We start from the raw sequence: 14508 nt of genomic DNA, 5'->3' as shown, positions 1-14508 counted from the left end.
CACAAGTCTCCTCTTCGTTTCAGTAGCTTGTGGGCGCGGAGCTGAGAGCAACAGTAACCAGAGCTCAGCGGTCACCAACGCGATTTTCCTCACTTCTGAACCTCCAGGAATGGCCTGATGGATTATATCTAGTTACCCAGACCTCTCCCAGCTTGGGGCTTTTAGATAAAAGGCAGATTCTAACAGATGAAAGAAAGAAGTTTCCACCAAACACTAAGTCTAAGAAATGCTCACCAATTCTTTTCCAAAGAAAGAAAAAAAAAATTGTTTTGGGGATCACACAGCAAATGCATAAAAATTCTAAAAGCAGCACATTGAAAGGGAGAAAAAAGTGCTTGTCAAACGACTTCTCAAACTCAATGTTTGCAGTCAGGTGACAATGTTCAAACATGGACCCCTATGGTCAATGATTCCTCAGATTTCACCTGCCCTTCTGAATAATGCAAAAGTGTTCTTGTCCTATCAGCTTCCAAAGTTGATGGAGACGGAACAAAAGCTGCAGGTGCAAAAAACGAAGGAATAGAAATGGTGGGTTTCTAGATCACACGTCTAATGCACAGAAACTAAAAACAGAACCAGAAAGAACTCACAGAAAGAAGAAAATAGCTCTCTGTAAAGTGACCTCTGAAAGGTGACATTTGGGGTTAGGCGACAATGACAATTTTCAAAAATGGTACAATATAATGAACATTCCATCGACTTCTTACAGAAATAATGCAATGGTGTTCTTGGCCTAATTCTTCATAAACACGTTGGCGTCGAAATTAGTAACAAAGTCTGTCAACAAAGAAAGTTCTCCTCACAGATGCAGAGAGTAACAGTTTCATCCCAGAAGAAGCACCAAGCACTTTGAAGAGCCAACCTTAGGTAAACTATTGAGCAACCAGCAGGAGACAGAGGCATCACTAATCCACCTCTGACACTGCAGGGCATACATAGTCTCAGGAGAAAGGGTGAGCCCCCCTCCTCCTCTGAAGGACTGCACTGCAATGCTGGCTGCACCTTCTCCCAGGTCCCTCCTCACCTCACCTGGTAACTGAGGTGCCCAGCTGAGCTGGCTCTTATCTCATGAAGCAAAAGCTCCCCCATCCCTGTGACAAGCAAGTAGTTACATCTCTGCATGAGGGCCTGGGCTAAACTCCCCAGGTGACAGGGAGATAGGAACACTGTTCCCCAAGGTTTGCATTGCACAGAGAGGACTCAGGTCTTTCAGAAAAGGAACTCTTACTTGCAATGAGGACATTCCAAGCTCATATAATTTTTGTATTAAGAGATTTCGGTTTGTACAAACAGACAGAACATGGGTTACCAGTCAGCAGGCTGAGATCCTTCTGCTATGCTCAGATAGGAAGACACTCAACCTGTGTGGGCCATCTGGAGTCTGTGTAGCTCCTGCAGTCAATCTTGGAGCCTGAGGTTCCAGCATGGGTGGAAAAGGCTGCTTCCCTCTGAACATATTTCAACTGCAAGCATTTATGAATGTTATACAGCTTCCTCAGGGGGACTGGGGTATTAGAAGTAGCTGAGCTTCTAAGAAGACATTCTGGTTTCCCTGAGGGCAGTTCACCAGACCGATTGGCTAATGACCTTCTGTTTAGCACACTCAGGAAAAAACTAGCAGCTGTCAGAAGCAAATATTCAGTTTCTTTAAAGGAAAAAGAAACATTAACGTCAGTGCTCATGATAAAGGCTTATTATTAACATTGATAGTCATTCAATACTATTTAATAGTGTTCTATACTCAGCTAAATACCCTTGGAAGAGCTGGTCATTCCATCTGCTCCAAAAGTGTGTGTGTGTGTGTGTGTGTGTGTGTGTGTGTGTGTGTGTGTGTGTGTGTGTATATGTGTGTGTATGTATGTGTGCATTCGTCTATGTGTGTCTGTGTGTGTATGTGTTTACCTATGGTCTTGCACATGCTATGCAAGCACTTGACTGCTAAGCTACATCTAGCCCTTTTCTGTGTCCTTTCTGTTTTGAGTTGGCTCACTAAGTTACCCATGCTGCCTTGAACCCACTCTGGAGCCTAGGCTGGCCTTGAACCTGCAATCCTGAGTAGCAGTGATGACAGCCCTGCACTATCAATCCCAACTTCCTAAGGAATTTCAAAAAATTGACAAAGAGTCGGGCTGGAAAGGTGGCTCAGCAGTTAAAGAGCATGTACTGAGTTCGGCTCCCAGCATCAATGTCTACCAGATTATAATACCTGCTACTCTAGCTCAGGGTATCTGATACCTGTGGTCTCCAAACATATATACACACATGTACTTGCACACATATACCACACTTGAGCACATGCATGCACTTGTGAACACACATGTACATACATACACACTCACATGCACACACATGCACACACATGTGTGCACATACACATTCACATGCATATGCATACACACACATACACACACTGGTCATATATATTTTTCAGTCTTCATAAATTACCACAGAGGGTCTCCTAGATGCCATGTAAGCCTGCAACTGGACTTCAATTCCTAGAACCCACAGTGAAAGGAAAGAACTAGCTCCCAAAAGTTGTCCTCTGATCTCCCATGTGTGCTGTGTACACACTCATATAAAACAAACAACAATAATAAATCTATTTAAAATATAAAACTACCATGGAAACCAATATAAACACTTTTGAAAGCCACATGGTCTTAAAGACAGGGAAAATTAAAATCTCTCACACTCCAGCAGATTTTCCTCAATGAGTGTTTATGTGAGAAACAACCACTTAAGAAATCTTTCTGTAATTACCCTCCCTACCCACCTGTTGTGGCCCGAGCTGCCCCACGTTTGGGGGCCAAAATGTCTCAGACCGCTCTGTCAATGTTGGAACCCGCACTGCCAAAAGCCTTGGAGGCTAAACTGTTTGAGTCTGCACTGCCCCAAGCTGCTCTGGTCTGCAGGTCGGGGTTCAGGAAGAAAGAGAGTGAGGACGGATGTGAAGAATGGAGACCAGACAGAGTGTGTTTCAATCCCGTTTATCCTTCAGTCTCTCTTCTTCTTTCCAAGTCCCAAGTCTTGAGTTCCTAGTCCCTAGTTCCTAGTCCCTAGTCCCTAGTGACTCCAAGTTCCAAGTTACTTCTTCCAAGTGCTAAGTGCCTAATGTCTAATAATTCTTCTTCTGAGTTCTCTAGTCCAAGTGTCTTCTTCCTCAATGCCTAATTTCTATTCCAAGTTGTACTCTAAGTTGTACTCTCTAACCTAATTCCTAGTTCCAAGTTGTACTGAACTCTTCTGTCTGCCTCTTGCCTTTTATATGTCTCACTTCTAAGCCACGCCTTTAGGTCACGCCTTTAAGCCATGCCCTTAGGTCTTGTCTCTAAATGTGATCTCTAAGTCATGCCCTTAAGTCACACACCTTTAAGTCTCACACACCTAAGGAAAGATCCTGGGTATCTAAAGCAAGATGTTATCAGAGTGTGCTCAGCTGTTGTAGGCTGATGTAATCAAGTCTCTTCTCAGGGTATATGGCTCAAGATGGCTGCAAGGGTGATAGCCACCTTCTGTTGGCTCCCCACACCCACCTTAAGACTCATGGCTCTAGGCCACAGGCAGGTAACATTTGCTGTTGATCTCTTCAGTTCAGCACTTGTCTGTGGCCACTACCTACTTGGGTGGTTGTGATGGTTTGTATAAGCTTCTCCCAGGGAGTGGCATTGTTAGAAGGTTGGAGTAGGTGTGTCACTGTGGGTATGGGCTTTAATACCCTAGTTCTAGCTGCCTGGAAGCCAGTCTCTTACTAGCAGCCTCCAGATGAAGATGTAGAACTCTCAGCTCCTCCTGCACCATGCCTGCCTGGACGTTGCCATGTCCCCACCTTGATGATAATTGAATGAACCTCTGAACCTGTAAGCCAGCCCCAATTAAATGTTTTTTTTTTATTTTTATTTTTATGAGAGTTACCTTAGTCATGGTGTCTGTTCATAGCAGTAAAACCCTAACTAAGACAGTGGCAAAATGTTGAATCTTAATTGTCTTAATTAACTTGTCTGGATTTAGAGCCACCTTAAAGCCTGCCTTGGTTTCTTTTCATGTTGTTTAGATAAAACAGCCCAACAAAAGCCACGTACGGGAAAGAAGGCTTCTTTTGCTCACCATTCAAAAGTGGTCCATGATGCTGGGGAAGCCAAACAGGCAGGAGCTTGAAGCAGCTGGTCACATTACATCTACAAACCAGGAGGCAGAGAGTGAATGGCTATGTTTGACTTTGCTCTCTCTGTCTATATAGTCCAGGATCCCAACCCAGGGAAATGGTGCCACTGCAGCTGAGTGGGTTTTCCTAACTCAACGAAGCCAATCAACATAACTGCACTGGCTTGCCAGGCGATCATCCCAACCTGGACAACCCCTCATAGATCTGCCTTGAGGTGATTCTAGATTCTGTCAAGTTGGCAATTAACATTGACCATCACAGAGACACACCACTAGGTGTGTCTTTGAGGGAGTTTCCTGAGAGGTTTTGCTGAGGCAGAAGAGGGCAGCACCATCTCATGGGCTTGGGGTCTTGGATACGATGTGACTCCTCACACCACTGCCAACCACCCCTTTGCCATGACGAACCATAGCCCTCCAGCTGTGAGCTCAGATAAACCCGTTCTCTCTGAAGTTGCATCTGTCAAATATTTTGTCCCAGCAGTGCCTTCAACTGATGGTGCTGTTTGGGGAAGTCCTGGAAACTTAAAACACGGGCCCTGGATGGAAGAAGTAGGTTCAGTGGGAGCAGGGGGAATTTATTGGGGCTATGTGGTCCCTTCCTGTCTTCCTCTTTCCATTTCCTGTCTGCCATGCAATGAGCAGCTATCCTCGACCACACATTTCTGCCACCGTGATGTTCTATCTCACAATAACCACAGAACCACACAGTGGAGGGACCATGCACTGAACCCTTTGAAATGATGAGGTCAAACAAAATGTTCCTCCTTCAGGAGTCTATGTCAGGCACAGTGTCACAGGAATAGAAAAGCAACTCACAGAGAAAACTGGTGCCAGGAGAGTGAGACTGTGGCTGTGATAAAACCTGACCTTGTGGTTTCTAAACCTGTAGGGTTGGCTTGAAAGAGAAATCGGGAGTCCCAAGCTGCCCAGTAGAGAAGATAAGGATGTTGTAAGCCCAGCTGGGTGAGAGGTCCTGGAGTGAGTTCAACACCTAAGGCTTCCAGGAGATACTCAGTGTAGACTGCACTCAGAAGTTTCAAGTGGGAATGGGTCATTTCTTGGAAATTGCACAAGAGGCCATTTATATTACATTCTGCCAAGAGACTTGTAAATATTTTGTCTGTGCCCCAAGAATTTGTTCTTGTTTTGTTTTTGTATTTTTTTCACAAGGCCTCACTATGTTATTTTTGTCTGGCTTGGAACTCATTATATAGACCAGGCTGGTCTCCAGCCTGCAGAAGATCCTCCTGCCTCTGCCTCCAGAGAGCTAGGGTCATAGACATGAGCCACCATAGCCAGTTGTTCTGAGGCTGCAAAGCTGTGCTAGAGTTGCCACCACTCTAGAACTTTCTTACATTGCCACAATGGATTATACCCTAAGCTGTAAGTCAGATTCAGTCCTTTCTCCCTTAAGTTGCTTTCCTCGAGGCATTTCTTTATAATAGCAACAGACCAAAAATAAAAAACAAGACAAAAACAAAACAAGATACCAATGTGTTAACTAGTGCCATAAAGGAATTTCAGGGACAGCATAGCATTTAGACTATGGCATGGTTACCATAGGCTGCTTTTAGCCAGGTTTCAAAGTAAACATTAGGAGTAAAAGCAGAGCAGAAAGACTTGGAAAGATGCATCCTGTTTGGTCAGAAAAGCATGTATAAAGTTGAGGCTAAAGCATAGGTGGTTTGTGGAAAGCAGTGCTGGGTCTGGGGACATCCTACCCAGCAGCAGCTGCACAGCACCACCTGTTCTGAAACTCCCAGCAGTGGAGCAGAAGTAGGAATGTCATGACTGTGATCACACCTCCAAATGTCAACAGACACTTATCCTTGCATGTTACCACAGCAGACAGAGGATAGACACTTGTAAGCCACTAGTAAAGACAGAGAAGGTGGCATCAACTGGACCCCTATTGTGCCTTCCACTGTACAATGACTATACTCAATCTGTGACTGAGTGCCCTTGGCATCTTGATTCTTTCTGGTCCTCTCTCCTGTGCCCTATCGTGGGTTGCCTCCTTGGATACTTTGATGGTTAGATTTAACTGTAAACTTGACACAATCTATAATCATTTGGGAATAGTGGATTGTCCTTTGGACATGTCTGTGGAAGAGCATCTCAATTAAGTTAATTGATGTGAGAAGAACCAGCCCACTGTGGGTGGTCCCATTCCCTTGGAAAGGGATTCAGAACTGTTTAAGAATGAATCAGGCTGAGCACAAATAGTTAGTGAGCATATGTATATTTGTGTGTCTCTGCAGATGTGATGTACCTGTTTGACATGGCTTTGACTTCACAATGATGGACAGTAATCTAGATTTAGCAGCTGAAATAAACCCCTTTCTTCACTTAGTTGCTTTTTATCAGATTATGTAATCATAGAACAGAAATATAAATAGGATAGACACTGAATATCAGTTCTTCTGCTAAAGGATGCCACTCCTCTGCCTAGGGTCACCCTCTCCTCCATGACTTGGAAACACTCTTTGTTTGGCAGTGAGCCTCAGAACTGATCTCTGTCCCAGTGATCTAAATCCAGAGATTGTTACTATATATATTTCCCCTCTTTGCAAACTTGACCAGCTGGAAAAGTCAGTTTGAATCCTGAGGCTCCACTGTGAGTACAGGCAGCAAAAGAAAAAAAAAAAAATCCACCACCATTAGAGCCATCTTCTACACCCAGTGGCCTCTCTAGAATTTAGTGATTTCACTAGAATTGGAAGATTTCTTCAAGGGTAACTTTAGAGAAGCAGGCCCAGCAAGGCACAGAGATGCTAGGAGTAGAAGGCCAGGTTCAACTTTCCTCTGAGTCTTCATGTTCATATGGATACTACAACCATGGGTAGCACTCGCCGGCCAGGAACATGGTTCAAAGGTGCTGTCAGAGAAGAACCTGTGGCCTGATTCCACCCTACCATGTCAGATCTCCATCACCACCCTGCCATGTCAGATCTCCATCATGTCCCTCAAGAGCCCCTCACAGACCCTCCCCTGCTCTGCTTGTCTCTAGTGGTCTTGCTTTCTTTAGAATCCCCATTGCATTCTCCAACTCTAGATTTCCAAACCTGCACATTCATCCTCGGAACCCATCAACCCATCAGTTACACATGTTGTCTTTCAAACCGGTTGCCAGGTTGGAAGGTTGATGACCTCACAGGCTTCCGCCTCTCCTGATTGGAAGAGCCAAACTCTGTGGAGCTAGGCAGCAGGGTGGACAAACACTTTCTCAGGGCTCTCCTCCACAACCAACTTCTCCTTAGACTATAGGGAGAACCAGGATTGGATTCAGCGGGCCAGCGTCCAGGAGGAAGGCAGGAGAGACACAAGTCTAGGATTCATAGAAGGGAGGGAAAGAGCTATGGCTGCCAGTGAACCTTCCCCACAGTCTGAGGAACAGTGTCCTCAGCTGAGCACCACAATGGCCTCACCGGTGATGGATGATGACATCCCAGGACTATCAGGTGAAGTTACCAGGGTGAGAAGAGATGTGAGTGGGTGGCAGGAAGGAGGAAGGCCATAGAAGTGAGGATGTCAGTGCCCTGGATGCCAGGAGAAGAAGAGGGCAGGCAGGTGGGATGTGGATGTCACAGGGATTGAAAACCTAGAGAGCAAGGAAGGGGAATGAAGGATTATAAAAATAAATTTTCCTCAGGAGGCAGATGTCTGAGACCAGCCTGATCTATAGAGCAAGTCCCAGGACAAACAGATATACAGAGAAAACTTGTCTTAAACAAAACAAAATGCAAAAAAATAAATAAGCATATTTAATTAAGTTTTTTAAAAAGAATACATTTTAAACAAATGGAGAAATGATGTATAATGGGGAAGGGACTGAGGTTTCAAGTGGAGGTACCCAGAAGGAAGGAGAATCTACCATGTTTCAGAGATCTGTAAAGAGAATGCAGCCCCTGGTATATACATTGCAAAGAGGGCAGCCAAGGAGAATGGACTTGGAGATAGACTGATCCCTAAGCCTCAGAATAAGCAGAAACATCGATCTGTCAGTTACACATGTTTTATTTCAAACTGGTTGCCAGATTGGAAGGCTGATGACATCATAGGCATCCGTTCCTCCTGATTGGAGGAGACACACTCCATGGTGGCAGGCAGCTTGGTGGACAACAGCATCTTCTTGGAGTTTTCCTCCACTCTTGACTTCTCCCTAGATGGGGGAAGGGACACCAGGCATGGATTCAGCCAGAGTTTGGGAGGAGGGAGGAATAGATGAGAGTCTGGGATTTGTGGAAGGGGGAATACAGGTTGGGACAATCATGACTGCTGGCCAACTGTCATTGTGTTCTGAGGAACAGAGTCCTCAGCCTGGCATCACCAGGCCCTGGCCTGGGGTGGTGGTGGATGGGGAGATCTCAGGACTGGCAGGTGAGGGGACAGAGTGAGAAGAGACACAAGAGGGAGATAGTAGGGAGGAGGGCACAGAGGAAGGAAGGAAGGCCAAGGATGCAGGGTTGTAGGCAGAGAGTGCAGAGTGGTAGACTCAGGTATCACATGGGCTAGAACTCTATAGAATGAGAAAAGGTGTTAGGCACCAAGAAAAAAAAAGACAAGACAGAGAAGAACGGACCCAAAAAAAAGACTTCCTTTTAATGGGACAATATGTCTCTAATGAGGAAGAATCTTGAGTGACAGGAAGTGGGGACAGTGACAAAGTGAGGGAGCAGGTGGATAGATATCCACCCAGGGGAAACTGCATGATGGTTTGGGGAAAGGTAGCAGCTGAAGAGGTTTGGGGTGTTTGGAGTACTGTGGGGTCAGGGTGGAGATCATCAAAGCCTGACCTTCACACTGGGCGGGTTTTCTTCCCATAGAACCAAGGGTGGAGGCCAGCCCCCAGCCTCTATCCAGCAGCCCAAAGAGGAAGAGGGACTTGTCATCAGATTCTGAGGATGACCTAGCAGAGCTACTGGAACCTGATCCCCAGCCGATGTGGTCAGTGGAGACACTGTGCGGGCTCAGGATGAGGCTTAGGAGGCGTCATGTCTCTACAGTGCGGCCTGAACACCACAAGGTCTTCACCAGACTTCTGGGTAAGAGATACTTGCACAGCTCCCTCCTTAAGCCAAAGAGGGAACTTCTAGCCAACATGCTTCCCTGTGGAAAAGCTGCCCTCAAAGCCCCACACTCGGTCAGCCTGGACTTGTGTTCAATCGATTCTCAGGATCAGATAGGTGTGAGGGACTTAGCTAGAGTTGATAGAGATCCACAAGAGGACCAGAAGGTTGGTGCTCACCAGGCCTGTGTAACTTTTCTCTTTCTGAGTTTGCTGAGTTGAGGTGTCTTCATCCACGCACCAACACAGTCAAGTTCTGACCCTCAAATGCCCTCAAATGGGACTGTCAGCAGTGCTTCTGTCTCATGGAGTGGTGCATTTGGTACAATGAGGGGATATCACAGTCTACTGAAGCATCTTGATCCTGGGATGCAGATGTAGCTTGGTTGCAATCTTGCTCAGCACATTTGTGATCCTGGGTTGATCCCTGAGCCACATGCACACTAACTATATCTTAAGTGTGATTTGCTGCGCATGCTACCAACACTCTAACCTTTGCTCAGTGACTCCTCTCCAGAGTCTCAAATGAGACCATCATCCCTTCCTCTTCTGTTATTCTCCCACAACTAACTGTAGGTTTCCCACTAGTTTCCTTTGTTATAAACACTATGACAAAATGCAACTCGAGGAGGAAAGGATTTATTTCGGTTTACACTTCCATGTCACAATCTTTCATTGAGGTGGGCTGAGCTGGACCTCAAGCAGGAACTGAAGCAGAAACCGTAGAGGAATGCTGCTTCTTGGCTTCCTCCTGGCTTCCGTCCAGCTAGCAAGACCAAGGCCACAGTGGGCAGTGGCCTCCTATGTAAATTAGCCATCATAAAATTTCCCCAAAACATATCCACAGGTCAACCTGCTTGAGGCAATGTCCAAATTGAGACTCCTCAGGTAACTCTGGACTGTGTCAAGATGAGAGCAGATGCTAACTAGAAGACTTCTCTTGTCAACATGATACATAAACATATCACCTTACGGCATAACCTTTCCTTTCCGGTTTGTCCCCAAAATCTTATGGTAATATAATATGAAGAGTGTACAACTTTAAAAGACTCACTGTTTTTGAAAAATTCTAATTAAAGGAAAATGACTTGGAAAGAGCCAAAGTCTTTTTAACTATGGGAATCTGAGATTCTTTCATAGTCTTATTGCTCTAAAGGGCTTCAATGGGTTCTATTCCTTCAGCTCTGTCCCCTGCATTACATACAGCTTGTCTCAAAGACTCAGGTCCACACCTGTTACAACAGTCTTTATTGGTCATCCCACAGTCCTAGCATCACCAGTATCCTGGGCTCCCTACTGCAACTGGGTCTGAAACTTCACTCCTGACCACTCCTGGCCACTTGACAAGACTCTGGCCCCACCACAGGGTGCCCAACTCAGCATCTCCCCCAAAGCCCTTCAACTCCACAGCTGCCCCATCATCACAACCAGCACCACTTGGAACATTTTTTTTAATCCATCCTCATCCCAGTTTCCCCTCCTTCCACTCCTCAAAGTACTCCCCCCACCCCTCCTCTCCCCCGGCCCACTCCTCCATTTCCCTTCAGAAAGTAGAAGGCCCACCAGGAATATCATCTGAACACAGCATAACAAGTTACAACAAGAGTAGGCACCCCGCTGCCCCCGTCTGAGGATGGGACAACCCAGAAGGAGGAAAAGGGTCTGAAATGCAGGCAAAAGAGTCCGACACAGCCCCATTCCGACTGTTAAGAGTCCCACAAAACAGCAATAGATATCTGCAGACGATCTGGTAGAGACCCTGGTTGCCGCGTCAGTCTCTGTGAGCATCCATGAGCCTTGATTGGCTCATTCTGTAGGCCTTGTTGTCTTGGTGTCTTCTTACACATTAGTGTGTTCTACTGCCAGCTTGAAACACAGCCCTTCTCCTTCTGTGTGCCTGCCTAGGAACATGCCTCCCACAAGATTAAGGCACAGTGATGCTGATCTCTTATTAATCAAAGCCAACTCTCCAGCCCTAGATAACCAGCAAGCACAGATTCTTAAAATCTTTCACATGAAGAAAGCCTAGAGCTTCGCAAGCCGGGCCTCCAATGTCTTCGCTTCTCTCAGTTTCCCTCTTAGATAAAGTCCTGCAAAAGAGCCCACTGAGCGTTGGGCACTAAATGGCTTTTCCAGCCCCAAATCCCACAATCCTTGACTTAAACAACCTAGGAAGCCCATCTCAGCAACAATACCACTCCTGGCACTAATCAAGGGCACCTACACAAACATAAATGATAGAATGACATTTACACACACACACACACACACACACACACACACACACACACACACACACACAGAGTGTTTGTTAGATTGCCTTGTAGGATATGGTGTGGACAGTCTAACAATGTGAGGTCTCACACTGGTCCTGACCTGAACCCTCCCCGAGGGAGCTGGTTCTCCCGGCTCCAGCTCCCAGGCTGTTCCCACCTACACTATAACAAGTGTGCTTCCTTCACAGAGGATCCCGTGGTGAGAAAATTCCTGACCTGGGACAAGATGCTGAGGGTGTCAGACAAGGTGAAGAGTCCTGCTCTGAGACATCCTCCTGCTCCTGTCCTGCCTGGGAGGGACCCTGCTGACCCACACTCCTCTGCCCTCCCCCAGTGTTTCTGCCTGAAGCCACATGGCCCTGCCATTGATATCCCACCAGTGTCTTCCAGAGTGGACAGGAGGCTCCTGCCTTGCTGGGGTCCTTTGGTATCTGAGCCCAAGGCCACCATCTTACCTTGGGAATTGCTTCTTCTCTCCCCACAGCTCTCTGGGGTCCTTTGCTCCAGCTGGACAAAGACCACTTTGTCCCTGCTGGCCTAAACCCTCCCTCAGAACTGACCCAGAACCAACCATGCTTGACAGGTCGCAGCAAGCCATGCAGCCATGCAGGAGCAGCAAGGGCACCTGCTCGTGCCCTTCCACTCTCCCTTGCCCACACTGCAGGCACCCAAACTCTAGGCTCCTCCCTGAACCTCATGGTCACCTCAGCCACCCTTCCTGTGTCCCTACACTCCTCCTCTCTAGGGTGTGACCACTCCTTTCTTGTCTCCTCTCTCCGTCAGTACCTCCTGTCTATGGTCATAGCTTATTTCAGCCGTGCTGGGCTCTTCTCCTGGCAGTATAGGCCAATCCACTTCTTCCTGGCTCTGTGAGTATTTTCATCTCCGCCTGTTGCTCACTGCCCTGGGTGTGGGGTCACAAAACGTGGGCCTCAGTCAATGAAGTCGTCGGTATTTCAGGTGCCTTATCTACCAAGTTCACTCCTTTATCTGCTTCTCCAGTGATTCATTCAGCACAACCTAGGAAGCACATCCTTAGTGTCACAAAATACGAAGGAACTCTTGAGAGAGATCTTAGAAATGTCAGTTGAGCATTAAGGGGAAAATGAATAGGTGTCTTTGTTAGGGTTTCATTGCTGTGAAGAGACACCGTGACCAAGACAACTCTCATAAAGAAAAACATTTAATTGGGCCTGGCTTACAGTTCAAAGGTTTAGTCCAGTATCATTTTGGTTGGGAGACATGGTGGTGTACAGGCAGACAATGTGCTGGAGAGGTAGCTGAGTGTTCCACATCTGCATTGGAAGGTGGTAGGAAGACAGAGTGACACAGTGGACCTGGCTAGAGCATCTGAGACCTCAAAACCAGCCCCTCGGTGACACATATCCTCCATCAAGGCCACATCTCCTAATAGTGCCTCTCCCTATGGTTCTATTGGGGCCATTTTCATTCAAACCACACCACAGTAGGGAAGCCAAGCAGGATCAGGCTGGACTCTGGAGTGCTTATCCTGAGGCAGGATACAGTGTGTGCACACAGTGCAAGTCCAGGGAAGCAAGAGGATGGAAATGGTGAAGTTGGCTAAGAGGGAGGACTGCAGAGGTAACACTAGGCTCTGCTGACGGCTCGTCATCATCTGCTCGGCTGCTGTGATCTCATGCTAACATGGCTGCCTTGGTCCTTCCTAATTTCTTCCACAGGTACCTGGCCAATGACATGGAAGAGGACAACCAGGCTCCTAAACAAGACATTTTTTACTTCCTCTATGGGAAGAGCTATGCCCAGCGCCCCATGTTCCACAAACTGCGCTTCCAGTTCATTCGGTCCATGGGCTGGAGGATCTGGGTGTCCCGGGAGGAGTGTGAAGAGGTGTGGGGGCGGAGGGAGCATGGGGTGCAGAGGGACAGGCTGAGCTGACAGAGAGAGGAATGGGGTTGAATGTGGGAGGAAGAATTTGTGGAATAGAAAACCTTGAGGCTGAACAGGGAGAGTACAGGGAAGTCCCTGGGGTGGGGCTGGGCGTTGCTCATGAAGCTGTTTCTCTCCAGATTCAGGCTTACAATCCAGAGCTCTGGGTGTGGGCACGAGATCGCTCCAACCTGACCTAGAACCCTAAAACTATGGAGGCCTGAGGTCATCGGCCTGAGGAAGGTTTGTTGCTGTTCTGAGGTGTGGACTAATTAGGAAAGTCACTAAGGCCCCACTTGAGCCACCCTCATCCCTCACCTCCACCCTTTGAAAAAGGCCAGCCACTAGCATTGCTGTATTAATCCCATTGCGCGCGCGAGTGCGCACACACACACACACACACACACACACACACACATACACACACACATTCTTTTTTAAAGGATCAAGTGTTAAGAACCAGGGTTGTTCTGTGGTAGAACCTCCATGTGTTAGCCCCAGCGTCTGAGCCCAGCACTACAGAACAAATAGACAAAAGAAAGGAGGATTAGAGATAAGTTCACACTTGCCAAGTGCTCCAGCCTCTAGTTAGGACTGACCGTGGACAAAATCATTCCTGTTTAGAGAATCACATGTACAAAGTCTGACATGGCCTCCCTCTTCCTTCCAGACCCCTGTGCCTGAGGGAGATGCTCTATGTTGACATTAAGGACTGCTGGGGAAAGGAGAGAGGACCGACTACACTCCATGGAAACCTAGAAGAACCCAGACTCTTCTAGGAGTGGAGTGGAATCACCACATTGTGCTCTTGGGAGCTGGAACACTTGTAGGAGTCTCTGGAAAGGCCGTAAAAAATCAGGATTCCTCCAGGCTCCACTCTTTCCAGAGGCACCATCTAAATGTTGAGTGTCCTCAATCCCCACCTCCCCAACCGTAGCAGCCGAAGGCCCATGGTTTCCTGTAATTGGTCTCCACTGCTTTGGCCATTTGAAGGAGGCACCTCAGGACTCAGATGCGAAGGGAACTACCTTCAAAATATAGTATTTGATTTATTTAATTGTAATAACTTTAAGATATCACAAATTTTGTTTA

The 14508-nt window shown here is 47.0% G+C and overlaps 1 protein-coding gene across 1 annotated transcript; it reads left to right on the top strand.

Moving 5' to 3' along the window:
- The first annotated feature begins 7522 nt into the window (after positions 1-7522).
- Spdye4 (speedy/RINGO cell cycle regulator family member E4) lies at positions 7523-13659 on the top strand. The gene is made up of 7 exons (XM_076923951.1): positions 7523-7639; positions 8331-8544; positions 8991-9209; positions 11697-11755; positions 12292-12377; positions 13209-13377; positions 13557-13659. Exons 1-7 carry the CDS (start codon positions 7523-7525, stop codon positions 13614-13616), a joined length of 924 nt encoding a protein of 307 aa, XP_076780066.1. The 3' UTR covers positions 13617-13659.
- Positions 13660-14508: the final 849 nt, after the last annotated feature.

This window comes from Arvicanthis niloticus, chromosome 24 (genome assembly GCF_011762505.2).
Source record: "Arvicanthis niloticus isolate mArvNil1 chromosome 24, mArvNil1.pat.X, whole genome shotgun sequence".
NCBI classification, from domain to species: domain Eukaryota; kingdom Metazoa; phylum Chordata; class Mammalia; order Rodentia; family Muridae; genus Arvicanthis; species Arvicanthis niloticus.
Note: the sequence above shows the minus strand (reverse complement) of the source record. Positions and strands in the feature narration are given on the sequence as shown.